The following is a 20,981-nucleotide window of genomic DNA, read 5'->3' as shown; positions in this document are numbered from 1 at the left end:
CCCATTAGATTGCCCCGGATAACTATATTGGGCAAAACATCAACTGGATAACTATTACCCCCCCCCCCCCCTACTCCCGTGAGAAGTTATTTCACGATTTGGTCGAATTTCAAATAATTGCTAAGCATTCTTTAGAATTATAGAAGGGTTTGAAGTTTGTATTTGGATATTAAGAAATGGCCCTAATTACAGACTACAATAGCTCTGCAGGAATGCAAGTACATGCAACTATGCACGATGTCATCAAGTACAGCATCAAAAGTCAGCACTTATACTTTAGAGAATTTGTAGCTTTCAGACAAGGCAAATAGAGCACAACGGCGCCAAATACTTTCATGGAAAACTAACCTCATTCGGACGAGAAACATTATGGCCCGAATTCACAAAGCAAGGTTTGAGCTCAGACCAAGGTTTGAGCTCAAACCTCCTTTTGTTTCGCCAAACTTCCTTTTGTTCTTTACAAACCAGTTTTGTAAAAAAACGCGTAAAATGCGTCATATGACGTACGAAAACCAAGGTTTGTCGACAAACCTTCTTTGTGAATTCGGGCCTATGTTTCTTAAAGCCATTGGATACATAATCTGTTCTCCTGGGGTATGCTTAGAGCGAAACCTCATAATAAAATAAAATGTGAACACGGGCACCTTTCAAAAGTGGTCCCTTCTATTTGTAGATAACCACGTTTCAAAGGGAGGGTTTTTAAAAGGAAATAACGTAGATGTAGTGGTTTTAATGAAGTGTACAGTGTAAATATAAAATAACCGTAACCTCGATTTTGTATTCAACAGTTGACTGAGGGAAAACGATCGGACGTTTTAACTTGTTTCCCTCGATGAGAAGAGGGATAATATCGTTCCGTTTTATAACCGTGTGTGCATTTTACCCTACTATACGATGATAATCATTATCTTGTGAGGATATTTTCCATATTGTTGTGTGCCTGTTTTTCGAAGGCTCATTTTGTGCAGACGAAATCATAATAGGCGTCAAATATTTTACTTTCAACAATTTTTAGAAAGGATGTTGTTTAGATATTTAAGACTCATTCGTCGTAAATTATTGAAATATTTTCGGAGAATTATTACCAAAGCGGTATGTAATATAAAAGAGGATGCATTTTTAAGGACTTTGTCATTTTAAACAAGTTATATTGGTTAGATATAGCCAAAGTATACAGTGAATTACTATTTATTTATATGTATTATTTAAAGAAACAGATTGAATGTCTGCGGCAATACATTTTGCAGCTTTGCGTATATACATTTATCAAATGATTACAAATATGAATTATATTCAAGTGGTATTATATCTAGATTATATTTTGAGCTGACTCAGTCATCTTTAAAAGGCTTTGTGAAAAATACATTTCAGAAAATATTGAATCATTTTATTCATACCAAGTAGAGTAGTTAACTAAATATCGCAGTAATTATGATATACAAAGTAATTTTGTCATACTCTAGATTACACTTTTTAAAGCTACTTACTTCCAGTCATGTGTGTTTAGATTTGGTAAGAGATGAAATAGAGGCCAAATGACGAAAGCAATTTTCACTGACCTCAAATGCTTAGTACTTCATTTCATACGACACAAAACATTTCCAGTCGTTGTGATGAACTAGTAAGAAAGAAAAAAAAGGGATACTTAATTCGTAAGGAAGCAAAGCGTCTTGGGTTGTTTTGATTTCTTGCTCGGTTGTCAACTAGTCAAGAAAACAAAAGTATACAAGAGAAAATGTCTTGATCATCAAATACAACCCGAGCTCCTACAGTTCTCTAATTATATGTCATTTATATGCATAAATAGATAATTCAGTCGTATAGTTGATGTCCTAAGGGTTACTATGATATCAGATGGAATATAAATTCAGTTAGAAATGCTTCTTTCAATGTAATTGTTTGATAAAATTCCATCATCATGACCTTTAGTGTTCACGTCCTACCTTCAATATACTAAAACGTTGCTTAGTTAAGAATGTTTAAACTTATTATGGTAAAGTCATTTTTATTACAAAAGTAAAGACGACGTTGTAATTGTAATTGCAGATGTAATGTATGAAATGGTAACATTTTTAGATAAAAGGCAATTTCATATTTTCTTTATTATGATTAATATAGCGTTCATCATTTCAATGCTAAATTTTGCTTTTAAAATGGCAATATCTAAACAAAAGATTACATAGTTTAATTTATAACGAGTTATGCAGATCTCTGTTTCAGATATAATATATAGTTATTTAACAGTATAATATAATGTGACGTAATATAGGTGCATTATGATAATTTTTTTTTTTTTACAAGTGTGTTGCTTTTGACAATTCAAGCAAATCATGTGGCTAACTTGACAGAACTTAACTTCGACGATCTTATTTTTATTATCTTCATATCTAGTGGCATCAAATCTTAACCTAAAACCAATCGAATCGAAATAACTAAAGTAAAAATTTAAAGTAAAAATTTATTTCCAGTAATTTAAAAGTAGTTTGGCTGACGACTTGAAAGAACATGGTTTTCATGGTATTATTTAATTCATTTCAATTCATTCGTTTTCTTTATATTACCATTGTAAAAAGTATAAATCATAACATATCATTTGGCAGCGCTCCGATAATATTTTGAAATTTTATATCTCGATTTTCTTTTAAGGTCTGCAAGTTAATCTATTTTTTTGTTTTAATTCATTCAGCGCGTTATATTCCAGCCAGTCGAACCATTTTAAATTTGATATAATTATGACATGCAGAGTATAGAAGTATCACTATTAAGTATGTTTAAATCATTACGTTTGAAGGTAATATTTAACACTATATATGGCCGTTGAGGTAGTTTATATGTTTACTAGAATGTGCTGAAATAAAAGATAGGGATCCTCGAAGATAGAAGGGAAATGAATGACGTTTGATGAATGAAAATATTTAGTGATTAACAAAACTTTCAAAGTAACAAAACTCTCTTAAATCGTGTAGGGCTGATTGTAGTGGATCAATGCGAAAGTAATTCCAAATCATTGTCACTACCCTGATGACCTTTCATCCTGCAACCTTTAGTCTGATGCTTCAACACTAGTTACACAGTAAGTTTGAGCAATTATATATCAACCCTTTTCTGAGTGATATGATTAGAGTTTATACTTACTTATACCAGCTTATACCAATCTCAAGAAAGAGGATCATATTAGCCCATGTATTATCTGCAAAGCTAACAAAGACTTTAATAAGTTGTTATGCGTTACTTGTGTTCAGTGATAAATTCAATATTTATGCATATTATATTTGAAAATGTGTACTTTTGAAATGTTCTGAATGGAATTTATGTATCATTCTGCCGTACCATTTTTTCAGAGTTTTTCTCAGCTCATAGGATTTGAAGTGTCTCTCGTGTAATTCAAATATTACCATTCCATGCAATTAATAGCATGTGTACTTGCTATTACATGTTGCGTAACAGCTGGTATTTAAAAGGCAGTGGCGTAGCAAGCATGCAGACATTATGGGGGCCTGGCGTCATTGGTTGCTGGGTGGGGATCATTGGTTGCTGGGTGGGGACCATTGGTTGCTGGGTGGGGATCATTGGTTGCTGGGTGGGGATCATTGGTTGCTAGGTGGGGATCATTGGTTGCTATGTGGTGATCATTGGTTGCTGGGTGGGGATCATTGGTTGCTGGGTGGGGATCATTGGTTGTTGGGTGGGGATGATTGGTTGCTGGGTGGGGATGATTGGTTGCTGGGTGGGGATCATTGGTTGCTAGGTGAATGAAATATTAATTACCGAGGCCACCAATTGGGGGATATTGAGGGTGTGCTTTTTTTCCCTTTTGTTCTGTATTCTATTAAAGGGCACATGCCCCCACGGCTACGCCACTGTCTTCGGGTATCACCAAATGTTGTTGACACAAAGATTTGTGTGTGGACGGAGTTCTGAATTTATGTGATTGTTTTTAGTTCTATCAAAACTTTCATGATAACATTGGTTTATATTGCTTCAGACATTTAAGTATTTAAACTATATTGCTGAAACATGCCTCCTCTCTTTCTTTATCTAAAGATCTCTCTCTCTCTCTCTCTCTCTCTCTCTTTCTCTTCTCTTTTTTTCCTTTCTCTCTTCCATTTCTTTCTTTTCTCTCTATATCTCTTTCTCTTTCTCCCTCATCTCATCTCCCCTCTTATGTTCTCATACCAATTGTCTTTGTTTATAACCCATCCTTCCTGATCTTGTTCTTCAAATTTGATTGATTTATAAACAAATTAATCAATCAAATCATGCTTTTTAAGATGATGTAACAGAAACAAGAAAAATAGACACAAATTATGTAGAGCATGGTATAAACGATTTATATTCTTTTAAACTGTGAAATCTTCTTGAATTTATCACTTTTCTTAAGATTTACAAAAAAAAACTAACACTTTCAAATTATACATAAAATAACATCCAGATTTAGTGTTACAAATACAGAGTAACTAGTCAATGTAACCATGAATAAATTGTAAAAGAGAAGAAAAAAAAAACTCTTGCATAATTTAAGCACACAACTATAGTATTCAAGATAAAATATAATAAAATATTTTAAAAGTTGGTAGGAAATACAGGTTAAATTGGTTACTTTCAATTTTGAAGAACTTTTTATATATATTTCTCTTACTACTCTCATAGGCTGAAGTTTACAATAATTGACTTACTTTAGAACTCGTTTCAGATATAAGCTTTTATCAAATACAAGAAATTCACTCTCCATCTCATAAAACATTAAAAAAAACATAAAAACACCTATTCTCAAGTAAAATTCTATATTTGAACTATACAAACGTTAATAGTTTCAATAAAAGTTAACCTATTCGATTCATTACCCTCTGCAAGAAGTCATTAAATTATTGTTTAATTAATTATTACAGACCATGTTATGGTTAAATTTCTTGGAGAAAAACAAATTGTGTACGAATAAACATGAAGTAAGAACACACAACTCATGAGCATTCTCAGACTTGTCGGAGTCTGAATAAGAACTCATTTGAAAAAGCATTTTTGCTGCATTTTGGTAAGCATTCATTTCAGTACAACAAATTTGTTTCCAAACCATTTTTTTTTTCTTCAAAAGTCGGTCCTAAACAAATGCTCGTACTTGAAAAACTAAGAACTGCATTTTCTTTGCCTTTTGATTAAACAATTCTCAACGCAAAACTACTCAGACAACTGAAGCATGCTGAATCGGAGAAATTCTTAATCTCAGACATTCTGCGAGTACAGACTTCTATAATGAACACGTTGTTTGTACGACCACCAAAACATCAAACATAAGCTACTCGCTATACCATATTCTTTCCATCGTATACAACTTATGGATTAAATGCAATGACATTAAATTTTTCGAGCCGACATGAAGCAAAATTGATCTTCACTCCTTTTTTTATTACACTCTTAATTTCCAGTACAAATATATTCTGGGAAGTAATCAACATGTTATTAATGTCATCATGGAAGTGCTCATAAACACATGTAACTAGCTGCTGCTGCTGCTGACACACAGGTTTTTGATTTCCCATCATTTATTATTTATTTATTGGGTCTTCTTTTCTTTTTGCAACATTGCAAAGATGAATGCATCCTTGAGACAGGATACAGTCCTATCAAGTACCGGTATCCTAAGGATTGTATGTAGTTAAATGCATGCAGTCCTAAGTTATATCCTAAGATTGTATACAGTCCTATCAATTATCCTACAGATTGTATGCAGTTCAATGCATGCAGTCTGAAGTTACATCCTAAGATTGTATACAGTTTAGTGTATGCAGTCCTAACCAATTTCCTAAGATTGTATACAGTTCTGTGCTTCCACATCTCCTAATATATCATCATCCTGTATTGTGTCATGTATACCCTCATTTTGCATGATTCATGCAAAGTATATGCATACTATCAGGCTGCGTTCCCACTGCTGTCTCTATTGGTCATGCAATATACACATGTGTAATGCACAGCCTCTATCTGTACACTAACAGATAGCAAGACTGCACATGGTGGATGTTGATGGACCACTTGGAAGCAATGGGAACACAACTTCTTTCGTTCTTGAAATACTCTTGATATCTATTCTAGTCAGATACTATGACAAGCTGTTGTTGTGTGTACATATACTTGTAAAATAGAAAATTTGAAAGTGTATGAAAGAGAAAAAATGTGACATAGGGTTGCATTTGGACCCAATAAAACGTGTTATAAATAAAATTTACGCTTCTTTTCTTTTTTGTGTCTTCTTTCCAGAGTAGAAGAATTTGTTTTGTAAAACATAAGAGATCATAAAGATAAATGTTCATCTTTAATATCTTTCAGTAAGATAATTTATTTGAATACATCTCAAATTATATGAGTAACAGGTGAACAAACAAAAAATTAAAACCCAAACAAACCAAAGGCCTCAAATAAGAAAGTAAAAAAATAAATTTATAACAAACATCCTACTCGTGTAAGACATCCTGATTATGCAATTTCCAAATTAAAAAGAATAAATCTTAAAATATACTTTATTCAATTTTTTTAATTATATACATTTTTTTTTTAAATCTGTAAGCTACAAAATAAAGAGCCTTAGAGGCTCAATGGAATTTCTTGGCTCACTAAGAGCCAATCGGCTAATTTCATAAAGAATTCAAATTCATGCAAATTTCCATACGGAGGCTTCTGCTCACAGCTGACAAGAAAAGTTTGCTTCTCTAAAGCATGGTCTCAAAATTAATAAATAAACAGACTAAGGAATAACCCATCTGTTTTTTTTTTTCCATTTTCAATCCACTTTATTCACAAGCTTAGCAACAACAGAAGAATATTTTCAACTGCTGAAACTACTGAAATCAACTTTATCTTAAACTTGTCCTTTTTCTTTGGACAGTGATGCCACACTTTTGTGCTAATATGAAAGTATCAAAACAATGGACAAATAACATGAAATGATCGAAATCGGCAACAAACCAACAGTCTAACTTCAAGATAATATAGAAAAAACAATTTGCATCTAGTCTTATTATTGCTAAAAAGTATATTTGATTCAGATTACAAGTTTGTATCAAATTGCTTCAAAATATGTCTATCAACTGAACTACAGATACATGTACTTCTGCAAACTAGTCTACTTGTTTCTATAAATTATCTAACCATTCAATGACCACAACAGGGTCAGATCAGCTAAGAATTTTTGCAAAATTGTTGGCACTTTGCAGATGATTTCATACATAGGCTCACCTTGGGTGTGAAAACAATTATTTGAACAAAGTAATCAGCATGATACAAGAAGATCATCAGCTACATGACATTTTCATTGAACCAGCCGAGAGTGTCAAAAGGAACGCATGAAAGGTGAAACTAAGCTGTTTCTCCATGATCACCTGCGATCGTCTGATCTGTATCTCCCGCTCTGTAAAAATAGAAAGAAACAAAACAATACAAATTTGCATGGATTTAGAAGATTTAGAATTTCATTCAAAACAACCTTACTAAAATATTGAAACATACAATGATGGACAGACAGACAGCCCCCTCCAAGCCTAAGGCATGTAAAAAAGGTGCCACTATATAATTCAGCCTCAAAAAGTTAAGTTAAAGCAGTTTTCTCTATCGTCCCTTTCAATTGGTTATGTACAAGTACAATACAAAGATTCCTACAAAGTTTCAGTATACCATTGAAATTGCCTGAAACAGCTGGGGTCTGGGCATACACACATACACACATACATTTCTTAGAAATAAAATGCCAGATATTGGGTGATTCTCACCATGCTACAACCCTCGTTACAAATACTTCCACTTACCCTATCTGGTGGCACCTCGATGGGAAGCGGGTTGGCTTGTCTCCGGGTGGGCGGGGCTCTTATCATGCTCTGCTGCAACTCAGGCGAGTAGTAGGTGATTCCCCCTACCATCTGGGCCCCAGGGAGGGGTTCGTCTCCTATCATGGGTGGAGGAGCTTGGCGGGATGATGGGGGTTGGGGCAGTGGGGGCTGCTGGGATGGGGGAGGGGGTCCTTGGGGTAGAGGGGCACGTCGCTGATTATGTTGACGGTTTGGAGGAGGACCGGACTAGAAGTGGAGAAAAGAAAAAAATATTCCCGTCATTAAGCTATTTTTGTTGAATTATTAACAAACTAGATGGAACTTCGACTGCGCGCAGTCGAAAATGATGCCTCCGTCATAGAGCAATTTTAGAAACCAAAACAGAAGAAATTTTAAAAATTCCAGTTCAATTGTAATCCATTAACAGGTTCTCAGAATATCGTGATTACAAGCAATTTCTCATATACATATATGACCCTTTGATCTTTGACCTCATGACCCTAACATCTACTCAGTTCATTGGCTCTGCAAGATGTCCTGAGTGAAATAGTAATCCATCTGTCAGTTCTAATGAGAATGCTTTCACAAGCTATTTTAGCATACATAATGAGCCAATGACCTTTGACCTTTGACCTTATGAACCAAGAATCTACTCAGTTTATTGGCTCTGCAAGATACATAAATGAAGTTTGGCAGGAATCCATCAATCTGTTCTAATGATTGTACGATCACAAGCTATTTTTTGCATACATAATGTGCCCTGTGACCTTTGACCTTTGACCTCGTGACCCCAAAATCTAATCAGTTCATCGGCTCTGCAAGTAACATACATGACCTAAGTTTGGCAGGAATCCATCAATCGGTTCTTGAGATAACGCGATCACGAGCTGTTTTTGCATACATAATGAGCCCTGTGACCTTTGGCCTTTGACCTCGTGACCCCAAAATCTAATCAGTTCATTGGCTCTGCAAGATACATACATGACCAAAGTTTGGCAGGAATTCATCAATCGGTTCTTCAGATAACGCGATCACGAGCTGTTTTTGCATACATAATGTGCCCTGTGACCTTTGACCTTTGACCTTGTGACCCCAAAATCTAATCAGTTCATCGGCTCTGCAAGATACATACATGACCAAAGTTTGGCAGGAATCCATCAATCGGTTCTTCAGATAACGCGATCACGAGCTGTTTTTGCATACATAATGAACCCTGTGACCTTTGACCTTTGACCTTGTGACCCCAAAATCTAATCAGTTCATCGGCTCTGCAAGATACATACATGACCAAAGTTTGGCAGGAATCCATCAATCGGTTCTTCAGATAACGCGATCACGAGAACGGGACGTACGTACGTACAGACGTACGTACAGACGTACGTACGTACGTACGGACGGACAACCCGAAAACATAATGCCTTCGGCTACTTCGTAAGGGAGGCATAAAAAGAATATTCAAGAAAATATATGCATTTTGACGAAATCTATTTATCTTCAAACTAATTGACAATAAGGTCATCTTGTATAAAATTTCAAACATGTGCAACTTTTATGCCCATTGGTTGCTTGAAGGCCAAGACCTTGAGGGTGACTAGCATTCCCCTATTCCCACCCCTTTTTAGGATGAAAGACATATGTTTCCATTGAGATTTTTTACTCCAAGCACATACTTCCTTCCTTGGCATTTGAGTGACATCATCAATCAAATCCAAGTTTGTAAGTTTTGTAAAATGAAAGGATGAAGAAATAGGGGGAATATAGTGAAAATTATCACATTTATCAATCTAGACAATGTACAGATGCAAACATGATGTGCGGATGTAGCAAAAAAGAAAACAAAAATGGGGGGGGGGGGGGGGGGAGCAAATCATTAAGATGTGTATTTCTAGAAATGTTTAACTGCTGGTCAAGTATATACAAATAATACACAGCAGTGAGGGCATTAGTAAGAATTACCCACACAAGGTCCCTTTGGAACAGTCTAACAACCATGTTTTATAACATGATTTTACTAATGAACGGTCATTAGCATTTGATAATGACCAGTCATTATCAAAATTACGTGTTAGGCAAAATAAATGCCTGGTCACGTGTACGCTCACAATCAATCATTTGATTAGGCTCCATCCATTTTATAATTCACATAAGCACCTTTCTATTTGATACACAGCCAGATGGCAACTTACCTGAGGAGGCACACCAGAGAAATGCTGAACTGGAACCTGTTGGGGAGGGGGAACCTGCTGTGGAGGGCCCTGTTGAGAACCCATGACAGGGTAGTGAGGCCCAACAAACATGACAGGTCCACCTACAAACTGGGGCGGAGGTAGCTGGTTTGGAGGGGGTGGTTGGGCCATCCCGGGTGGAGGGTGGTTGGGGCTGAAGAAAGCAGCGCTGGGGAGGTGCTGACCTGGTGGTCCTGGAGGCCTCATTCCTGGAAGACAGAGAAAACAAGATAATATTTACTACCAGGTACCCATTTACTTCACCTGGGTGGAGTGCGGCAAATGTAGATCATTGTCTTGCAAAAGGACAGTAGTGCGGCGGTGGGACTCGAACCGCGGACCTTGTGATCAACAGTCCAGCGACGTATCCACTCGACCACAACACCTCTTGGTTTCGTCTTTTCAGGGACGCACTGTAGTCCAATATACCTGCATCTGTGTTCAATACTTTTCATCATTTTTTATTTTAACCAAAATTCAATTAACTTCTGCAGTACCATATACCCATATCTGTGTTCAGTCACTGCTTGTGCCTTCCAGCAACATTTAATCAATTTGCTTTGATGATGAAGAATCCTACCCCAACTACTGCACAATCACAACCGTTTACTTTACAATGAACCATTATGATAACCCCTTAAGAATTTAATTTACTTTACAATGCAATCAATAGACAAATCCTTAAGGAAAGAAAAAGAGAATAAGAAAGAAAGAGAGAAAAAATAAAATTTGTTTTTAAAGATTGCAAGTGTCTTACCAGGATGCATGTTCACATCAGGTGGTGGCATCATTACATCATGAGGAGGGGGCGGGTGTGGGGGTGGGACCATCCTAGCCTCTGGGCTGCCTGCTAGCACATGGGGGTCCGCCCCACTCACTGGGGTGGGGTGGTGGACATGGTGGGGTGGTGATGTCATCGGTGGGGGTTGTGGTGGAGGGGTGTGGGAGGGGTAGTCTCTTCTGTTCTGGTAACCTTGACCTGGTCGAGATTTAAAAATTAAATTAAATTAAATTAAAGCAAACATTCAAGACAAGTACAACATCCTTCCAATCTGAACAGATTTATACTTTACACCTCAACAAGATACATATAGCACAAGACACAGCATGGCATAAATATCAAACAGGCTTCAACAGGCACGATATTTGTCCTACCGGTACATGTATGCCATTTCTGTTTACCAAATCAAAGTGCTGATAAAGTGCAGACTGCAGAAATCTAATCAGCAGAGCGATTGAAAATGACACTCACACGATTTCTAACACACACAAAAACTTCCCTGAACGAGGCCGACTTTTATCTGGACGTTTAAAGCTCTACATGAAACATATTCTAAATATATACAGGCATTCTATTCGCCAATTTTTTTTGATGACTTCTCTAACTAAGGGTTCTGATGCTAGTTTCACATCCCCCAAAAGTAAGCCCGACTCTTGCATAGTAAGCAACTGTGATGCTCCTCAGTACTTAGGAAATCAATACAGAAGAGTATATCTTTTGCAGTAGTGGTAATTAGTTTATCTGACTGCTAAGAAAGCATAAATGCTTGTTAGCAACCAGAGGACCAACGGCTTTAGGTCCTCTCAGAGAGACCTAATAATGAGGATTAATGCCTTACCAGAGGGCACTAGCGCATCGCCTTTGTTTGGGACCCATTTTGTAGGCTAAGAACTACTTTCTGGTGCTGACAAACAAACAGATCCAATGAAAGTATTGTCTCACCTCTGTCTCTCCCTCCTCTTGACGGTTGTTCTGAAGGTGGACCACCTGGTCCTTCCTGACCTCTCTGACGCTGAGAAGAATACCTCTTGGGGCGCCCTCTCTGTCAAGACCAAGTAAGGAATGGGAGAAATAAGAGGTAAATGCTATAAATGCATACATGTTCGTTCTAGTGGTGCACTCTTCACCCATTTAGTGTCACGGACAGCAGTTCATGAATTTGAACGCTAAAGTTTGGTCAAGAATAGCTTTATTTTGATTTTGATTCATGATTGTAATGTCGACATACTACAGATAATTCAACATCTTTCACTTTTACTAAAATAAAACTGAAACAGTAGGGCCAACTTTCAATCCATACTACAGTTGCAATCCTAGGTTAGGTAAGAAAAGGCATATACGTGTTTCAGGCTTACCTCTCTCCTGTCGTATCTCTCCTGGCGCTGTGATTCTTCCTGTCCTTCCACTGGAACTAAGATTAACAAAATTAAAAAAACTTCATTAATTGCTGAACTAATATGTGAGGACACAATAATGACTAAAACTACATGACGCAACAACAAAAGTACAACAAAAGTACAACAAAAAATAATAAGAGCCTAAAGGATCCTTACAAAAAATTCTGTAAGGAGCCAAGAATTGTTTAATAACAACGTTTTCAGCAAGAGGATCAATCTGATGATTTTATAAACTCATGAACCACAACGAATCCTATTTACTACATTATCCACCATTCAAAATAACTCAAAAGAATATTTTTATACATAATAATTGAAATGACCAGTTCCGATATATCTTATAAAGATTTGTAATTGACCAAACTTGATCATATGGAATGGATATCAATGACAAATATATGGGGGATAGGCAATTGCAGTTTAGCAATTGCTGGAGAATTTGCCATCAATTCAGATCCATTGAAACTCTTTATAAGACAGGGCCCAGTACTCTACATCATGGTCAAGACTACATTACCTTCCACTCCAACAGGTTCAATGATGGGTCTCGTTTCCAGTTTGGACTGAACATCTTGGTCGCCGTGACTCCAGGCAGTGCCATCCTGCATTGAAACCTTTAATTCTTTCACCAATTTCCTCAGCCCTTCCTTCTCTTCTTCATCGATCTGCTCTGGTGGGTCGTCCTTGCTGTCCTGCCTTGTGCTTCTTTGGCGACGATCCCTTGAATAAGCTTTGCTTTCACGCTGTCTGCGTGGCTGGCTCTCTTCCTTTTCTACTTCTCTCACAGGTTCCTCTGAAATTTGAACGCTCTCTTCCCCGTTCTCCGAGGAAGGAGCCCGTCCACCTGCTCTGGGGGATGTTGTTTCCTGCCGACGGTTATCCCTATAGCCCGAACCCTGCCTCCTTTGGTTTGAATAACTGTCCTGTGTATCGTATCTAGCATCTTGACTTTCATACCTACTGTCTTTACTCTCATTTCGAGTATTACGTTTTTCATACTTAGTGTCATACCTGGCATCTTGTCGACTAGATTCCTGCCTATAGCGTCCACCAGAACTTGAAGGTTCTGATCTGTAATTGCTATTCACCCATTGCTGCTTGTGTCCTTTACTAATATCTTGTTCTCTCCTATCATGATAATTATCTCTCCTTCCGTCATCTTGTTGACGATCTCTCCTTTCATACCCGTGGTCCTGTTCCTGTTTGCTTTGCCGACCAGTGCGTTCATAATCCTCACGATTGAATTCTGTTGTTGAGCTATCATTCCTGTAGCGTTCATTTCTACGATTCTGTCTCTCAAGGTAAGCATCGTGTGCCCGCTCTTCAGCACTTTTGCTGTCTCCCGCGGCACTTTGACCGTCTCCCGCAGCACTTTTGTTGGCTCCGGCAGAACTCCTACTGTCTCCCTCACCACTGTTTTGAGCTGTTCTCGCGGGTCCTCCCTGACCCTTGTAGCCCCATTGCCTCTCATACTCGTTGTCATCCCCTTCACCCCTATCCACAGTCCGCTGCTGCTGCTGCTGGTCGTTCCGCTCCTCTTGGTAACCTCTGCGATTCCCACGGTAGCCTCGCCCTCTCCCCGGTCTCCTATTATCACTCTGTACCCTGTCATCGGTGTATCGCTCCTTTGAGTAGTTGTCATCGTACCCACGTTCCTCTTTCCTGTATGGTTCTCTGTAACTCTGCCTAGCTTCTTCCCTCTCTGCCTCCATGGCCCAGGAGCTGTTATGAGTCTGAGCACGGACAGCCTTCTTTGACACATGCACATTTTCTTGTTGCTGTAGACTTGGCCACTCTTCCTCCACCTGTAACTTCTCTCTGGATGGGGGCTCTGGTTCTCTGTTGTAGGCAGGTTCTCTGTTGTAGGTAGGCCTGAAACATATGATTCAAGTAAAGCCGATGTTGTCAATGCCTTAATTCATGAAAAGTCTATTCACCACTGATAGCAGGTGAGATGTCTAGCAGACACTAGAAACTGTTGTTACTGAAAAAAAAATTGTAGTTACAAGGGTCACAGTCATTGCTTGTATGACATAGTATATTGCTATCACTTTAATATTTGTAGACATTTAATTTGATCCAAAAAAGAACCTAGTGACAAAACTATTGAATTAATATTGGAGGAGTTGACATCTACAAGGTGCAATAAATTGACCGCTTTCATTTATCTATTTTTTCTAATATATCTTAGAGTGTAATGAGACTATGCTATAACTGTCAATAATGAAATTGCAGCAGCATTACTAGATACAGTACAAGACCAATCATCTGTATCATGAAAAAATAATTTTTTCACTCTGCATGCACATGGAAAACAAAAGTGAATCTGTTACAGAAATCTGTAAAGATTTTAGTTTTTACCTCCTAGGCCTTGAATCTGTCCATCCCTCACTCTCTTCGTCATCATCTCTCCTCCTATATCCCCTTCCTCTACCTCGTCCCCTTCCTCTCCCTCTACCACGCCCCCTGCCACGCCCTATGTTAGGTATGGGTACATCTTCCAGCTTCCTTGTCCTAATGTCCATCCCGTAGATGTCCCTTAGCTCTTGGCTGGACTTGGGGGCTTGGTCCTGATCGACGAATTTATCATGCCTCCATCGGTCCTCGTTTTGCCACAGCTTCTTCTTCTTCTCCACTGGCCTATGGATCAAAGAAATGCAAGGCATGCAGAGTATTGAAAGAATGCACCTTCACTATGACAAAAGTTCAAGATAATAATATCTGAGATATCTTCAAAATGCTTCATTTTGCAACAGATAAACAAAGAAGATACAGAGAAACTGAAAATAAAAATGAATAAAAAATTAAACAAAGATTGACAAAAACAAAAAAGAACTGAAAATAACAGAAAAGATCTCCTACATAAATACAGATTTTCAAATGAACATTACGGTATATGAAGAGTTACACATTATCATTCTCCTCACATCCCCAAACCCCCCCCCCCTAAAAAAACAAAACAACAACAACAACAAACAAGAAACAATGATATCAAGATAATTAAAATAATTAAAATAAATACTTGCTTGATGTTTTCTACATTGTTTATCAAAGAAGAGGTATAAATGTTATTCTTACTTGGGCTCTGGTTTCTTTTCGTCATCATCGCTCATCCTGCTATCATGCATGTAATAGGGACCTTGCCTTGGTACAAACTGAGGGTTCTTTCTGTCTTCATCTACATCCAGATCCTGGGGAGCCTCCTACAGGATAAAGGTATTACCGAGTTGTAATATTAATTGTATAAATTGTAATGTAATGAACAATGATCATTAGTTTCAATAATGAAACATTAGATAGAGGATAAAAATATCTTGAGGATTGACCAATTCACCAAGTTTAAGTTTTAAATACTCCATTAGGTGGTTACTGGCAAACGTGCATCTGTGTGTTGGATAGTTTGGTATGATGTTGTTTAATTTCACATTAGCAATACTTTGATAATGCATGCTTGTTTATTAAAAATAAGAGTGTTGGCGAACTAAAGTGATAGTAAAATGATGCACAACATTTAACAGGCTCCTAACATATCATATGATAAGGATCCACTCAGTACTTGAACAGTGAATAACTAAAGATTATCCGCATACCTCTCCATCTCCACTTTTCCTTTCTTCGTCTGGACCATCTTCCTCTTCCTCCTCATCACGAATCTCTCCTTCTTCTAGCTCTTCTTCTTCTATTTCTCCTTCCTCCAGTTCATCTTCTTCATTCTTCCCCATCTCTCTATCTCCTTCTCCAACTGGTATCCTTTCTTCTCCCACATCTCCCTCCTGAGTCTCTTCCTCCTCTTCTGGAACAGGTTGATTCACCTCTTCTGGAACAGGTTGACTAGCCTCTTCTGGAACAGGTTGACTACCCACTTCTGGAACAGGTTGACTACCCACTTCTGGAACAGGTTGACTACTCTCTTCTGGTACAGGTTGACTACCATCGACTGGTATAGGTTGACTACCATCGACTGGTACAGGTTGACTACCCTCGACTGGTACAGGTTGACTACTCTCTTCTGGTACAGGTTGACTACCATCTTGTGGTACAGGTTGACTACCCACTTCTGGTACAGGTTGACTACCCTCGTCTGGTACAGGTTGACTACCCTCATCTGGTACAGGTTGACTACCCTCGACTGTTACAGGTTGACTACCCTCTTCTGGTACAGGTTGACTACCCACTTCTGGTACAGGTTGACTACCCTTATCTGGTACAGGTTGATCAACCTCTTCAGTTGTTTCCTGGAGGACATCTTCTTCTTTAGTTGGACGCTCCTCCACATCCTCTGTTCTTTCCGCACCATCATCTTTTGTTGGCTCTTCTGTGGTTTCTGAAATAGTAGTTGCCAACTGCTCTCCTTTCTCTGGTTCTTCTTGTACTGTGGAGAAAAAAAGGACACAAAAACATTATGCACATTTCATTGAGGTACAATGATTCAGAAAGTTTGCAAAAAAAGACATTTTGACACTAAACATAATGGATGCTAATAAAACTTATTAAAGGAAATCCATGTTCATGTTGACATCTGACTACTGTAAACTTTGTAATTTCTTTTTTAAACTACAGTAATTAATGTTGTATAAACTAAGTATAAACTGCACCCCGCTATTTCGCGAGCAGGAAGAAAAATATTAAAAGTCTTTTAAAATCGTTGATGTTACCGACTTGTACGACAATAAATGCCAATATCAACGGCGCTTGAGAGAAACGAATGAGAGACAGATAGAGAGAGAGAGAGAGAGAGAGAGAGAAGCGAAAAATTGAATATTGCTGATGTTACCAACTTTTATGACAAAAAGTAAGCTGACAGGAAAAAAGAAATAAACAGGAATATTAATTGGTTATGAATTAAACATAACCTAGCGCCTGCTTTTATAATAGTTCGATCGCATGATCGTGGGACGCCGGATGTCATTATTATTGGGCAATTAACTTAACACAAAAGGTTGTTTCGTCTAGGCAATCTTTAAGATGAAACATTAGACATCTCGGACCAAATATAGCACACCTTTTGACCAGGATAGCATCGATCAATGTCTAGTAAACGGGGTCTCTTTTGCCCTTCTCTCCTATTTCTTATGTTTACCGGCGGTAAACAAAAGTGCAGTTAACACAATGTTAATTACGGTAAAGACGGATTCATATGTAAAATGACCGTGAAGACAAACAGATAATTCTGAGAGTCATAAAACACATGTATAGGCAAAATTTCTCTTTTGTTTCCCTCATGTGCTTAAATCTTTTATGACATGAACAAATGCACCAAATGAGAAGATCTACATGAAGCAAACTTACCATCTATGGAAGCATCGTGACTCGTATCCTGCTGGGTCCCTTCATCTGGATGAGTAGTGATAGTTTCCTCCTCCCCCTCCTTCTCCTGCAGGACTCCATCGGCATCACAACCTCCTGGTTCTCCTTGAACTTCCCTTCCAAGAGTGGTGTCAGGGACATCATCAGAAGCTTCAGGAATGCTCTCCACAGGTTGCGGTTCATGAGTATCTTGCTCCACTGGGACGTCTACAGAAGTAGCCATAGGAGCAGGTGCAGGAGGATCCAGAGGAGTATCCAGAGGAGTAGGAGAAACAGGAGAAGGATCTGTTTCTTCTTTAGCTGCTATATTCAATGTCTCCACCTGTTCTTTATCTTGATCTCCTTCTCCCACTTTGTCTCCAGGAGGTGTTGGTTCTTCTTTAGCTACTACATTTAATGCCTCCACCTTTTCTTCATCTTGGTCTCCTTCCCCCACTTTATCTTCAGAAGGTACTGGTGCGGCTAATATCTCCTAGACATCAAAAGAAAACGAATAGAAGAAAATGAAATGAAGCAATGATTACATTTTCTCTTGCATTCAGAACGTGAATTAAAATTATATCTTAGAAAAAAAAGTAGAGTTAAGCCACGCCATTAAATACAAACAATACAGGATAATTTCCATGCATCGGGTTCACAACTGCTAACATATCATTTTGATTGATATGTCTGAGGTCAAGGAATCTCTCTTCATTCCAAAGGGCACAAGTCTGTATACACTGTAGCAGCAATCATGTGAAGTGAAGATGAGTAGATGGTCAAAGAAGAGTAAAAACTTTGAAACATACTTCTAGAAACATAAATCTGATGGCCTCTCTTTAAAGGGATTGGGTATCTTTGCCTCACATTCTAAACAAAATCCTGGATTAAGCTCATGCTGCAATCATAATTAATATAAACCTTTAGGTCAGTCAGGAATCTCATGACTTTTACCTGTCTAATTATCAAGACATTTACGATTGGAAATAGAAATTTCAAAAACTGTTGAGATTATAACACTTCAGTCTACTGGAGGAAATGAGTATGGTAAAACCGTCACTCAAAGTTTTTTACTTTTTTGAGGCACTTCATGATAATTTTAAAGCGCATTTTTTTAGAGCTTCAATTATTACACCATATCACAGACACTGATAACCTGAGGCAATGCATCTCAGATTTAACATTGTTAAACGATGCCTTTAAGTCTTTCAACCCGGGACAGAACATGCCTACCTTTTCATTCTCTGTTCCCGGTTCTTGATTACTGCTTGTAATTGTGGGAGCGTCCGCTTCCTCTGCACTTGCGTAATCAGATTCTTCATCTTCATCTAAGATTGTATCACTCTCCTGTACAGGGAATAACATTAGACAAAGTACAAAATCAGAAATTATAAGATTATGAAACACCATTACCCACAAATCATTCTGCAATCTGCACTCTAATAATCAAATGAGACCTAGTGACCGTTTGATTCGCTACTGACATCAAGTATTGCTTTCTCTTCAAAGGGGACTAAGCCATGTTGTCCCTATTAGATTTACTGCTCATCAATATTTGACACAATTTTCCATCTAAAGCTCTCCAACTGCTAACACTTTACACCAGAAAGGTAGGCCTACTTCTGATCTGGTGTAAAATGCCTATAGATGCACACTTCAGACATTGACTATTAGTTGACACTAATTTGAAAAATGCATTCATCTTAACAATAAGAAAGTTTCCCACATGCACCACAGATCTTCTTGGAAACGGGTCACGAGTTCTATCCATGTTTAAACTCTCATGAATAGTTATCAGATGGATGAAAATTTGATGCCAAAATTCAGCAAAGCAATACAGGAAACACAGATAGAAAGCGCAGAAGTTGTCCGGAAATGCATGTAACCATGCTGATATAATGAACATAACTTTACATTTATAAACACAATAAGCTTTCAAGTTGAAGCCTGTTGGGAGCCCCTAAAATTTGATCGCAAAATTTCACTTGAATTGTATCATAATGTGAAAGAGGATGTCATCAAATGTGTTTGAAGTTGAATATTGATGAAAGTATACAATATTTACGTTTTTCTGCGCACAGCAACAGAAAACCCAAATTTCTTTTTCTTTTATCAATCATCAATGTTTGTCTTCAATCACTCTGGGGATCTTTGTAGAAGTGTGTCTTAAATTACATCCTCTTTCACATTAAATTACAATTTAAGTGAAATTTTGCCAATTTGGGGCTCCTATTTCCTAACACTTTTAAGAAGAGCCCTTGAAGGCGCCAATTGAGGAAAATGAGACCGGACGAGACCCGGATGAACATAATGCTCATGCGCTAGACGAAAGCTAAAGAACTTCTATGTGAACTGACAATCAACATGTCAAGTAAGGACGAAACAACCATTTTTCTTGTCAAAATCAAATTTGATCATCAGGTTTTGAGATAGGTCTACCGTCTAGTCTATTTTCACTTTTGAATTTGACTCACAATCACATATTCTGCAGCACATCAAAAACATAAAGATTAATCATTAGAGAAATAGAAAGCAAATTCTTTTTCAATTCCAAGGCAATTTGGCTCACAGATTTATAGACACTAAGCATTCAAACTTTCAAAGACACAAGCTCATATTACTCTGCCGCTTTCTGCGACTCCATTCACTACAGCACACTGCACCAGGCAGGGACTGGGGCTGGGGCGGGTACAACATGCATACACACCGGCCGCGCACGCTACAAATTACAATGCAAGCTCCACACAGTCACAATCGCAGGTGCCGGTACATGTTAAAAAAGTGTAAAATTGGCAGACAAAAAGTCACTAAAATCCACTAGTCAATCATCATAATCATACTAACATCTCCTGAGCTGTTAGTTACGTCTTCTCCTTCCTTGGTTTCACTGTCATCAAGCCTAACTCTTCTCCGACGTCGTCTGTCCGCCATTTCATACACTTTCCTAAGAATAAAGTGGGGTCAAAGGTTAACGCACGATCCACGTGCATGTTGTACAACGTCTATGTACATTTACGGTGACACGATCTGTATTCAAATTTCAAACTTTTCAAGTATTCAATTTATTTCACATCACTTTAAAAACACATCAAAAGATATACAAACAAATCATAAATTAAAACAATATAAATATATACAAAAAAACAACATTCATTTACATTGTACTGATGAAAGAAGGATGAAGGGTGGAGGATGTGAGGGATCAACAAAGGCCATTGGCCTGTCAAGGTTGATCCCCTATATTTCCACCCTTCAAAAGAAATACATTATACAAAATATAAAAAATAAAAACAATCAAACAAACAGATAATATAACATAGCATAATCACATAAAAACACAACATAATTATTTACATAAATCACATAAAAGGCAATTAGATCAAATAAAACTACTCACAATTAAGAAGATAACATTTATATTTTTTCCTGAATGTAAAAACATTGGATATTTCATTTAATACGTTTGGCAACTCAT

At 37.6% G+C, this 20,981-nt stretch overlaps 1 protein-coding gene and 1 long non-coding RNA gene across 2 annotated transcripts; one reads left to right on the top strand and one right to left on the bottom strand.

Annotated features, from left to right (window-relative positions):
• Window positions 1–459: 459 nt before the first annotated feature.
• Window positions 460–4,906, top strand: LOC115919940. The gene is made up of 2 exons (XR_004062071.1): window positions 460–3,601; window positions 3,749–4,906. It is a non-coding gene; the product is annotated as an uncharacterized LOC115919940 (long non-coding RNA).
• LOC105447255 (actin cytoskeleton-regulatory complex protein PAN1) lies at window positions 4,313–20,481 on the bottom strand. Its single transcript, XM_030974669.1, has 13 exons — window positions 20,351–20,481; window positions 18,740–18,853; window positions 17,510–17,999; window positions 15,811–16,592; window positions 15,299–15,423; window positions 14,582–14,860; window positions 12,738–14,092; window positions 12,179–12,234; window positions 11,766–11,865; window positions 10,800–11,021; window positions 10,004–10,251; window positions 7,797–8,063; window positions 4,313–7,402 (listed from the first exon to the last, which is right to left on the bottom strand). The coding sequence occupies exons 1-13, from the start codon at window positions 20,435–20,437 to the stop codon at window positions 7,370–7,372; spliced, it is 4,158 nt and encodes a 1,385-aa protein (XP_030830529.1). The 5' UTR covers window positions 20,438–20,481; the 3' UTR covers window positions 4,313–7,369.
• Window positions 20,482–20,981: the final 500 nt, after the last annotated feature.

The sequence above is a fragment of the Strongylocentrotus purpuratus genome, unplaced genomic scaffold (genome assembly GCF_000002235.5).
Source record: "Strongylocentrotus purpuratus isolate Spur 01 unplaced genomic scaffold, Spur_5.0 spur5_scaffold_7, whole genome shotgun sequence".
Lineage (NCBI taxonomy): Eukaryota > Metazoa > Echinodermata > Echinoidea > Camarodonta > Strongylocentrotidae > Strongylocentrotus > Strongylocentrotus purpuratus.
Note: the sequence above shows the minus strand (reverse complement) of the source record. Positions and strands in the feature narration are given on the sequence as shown.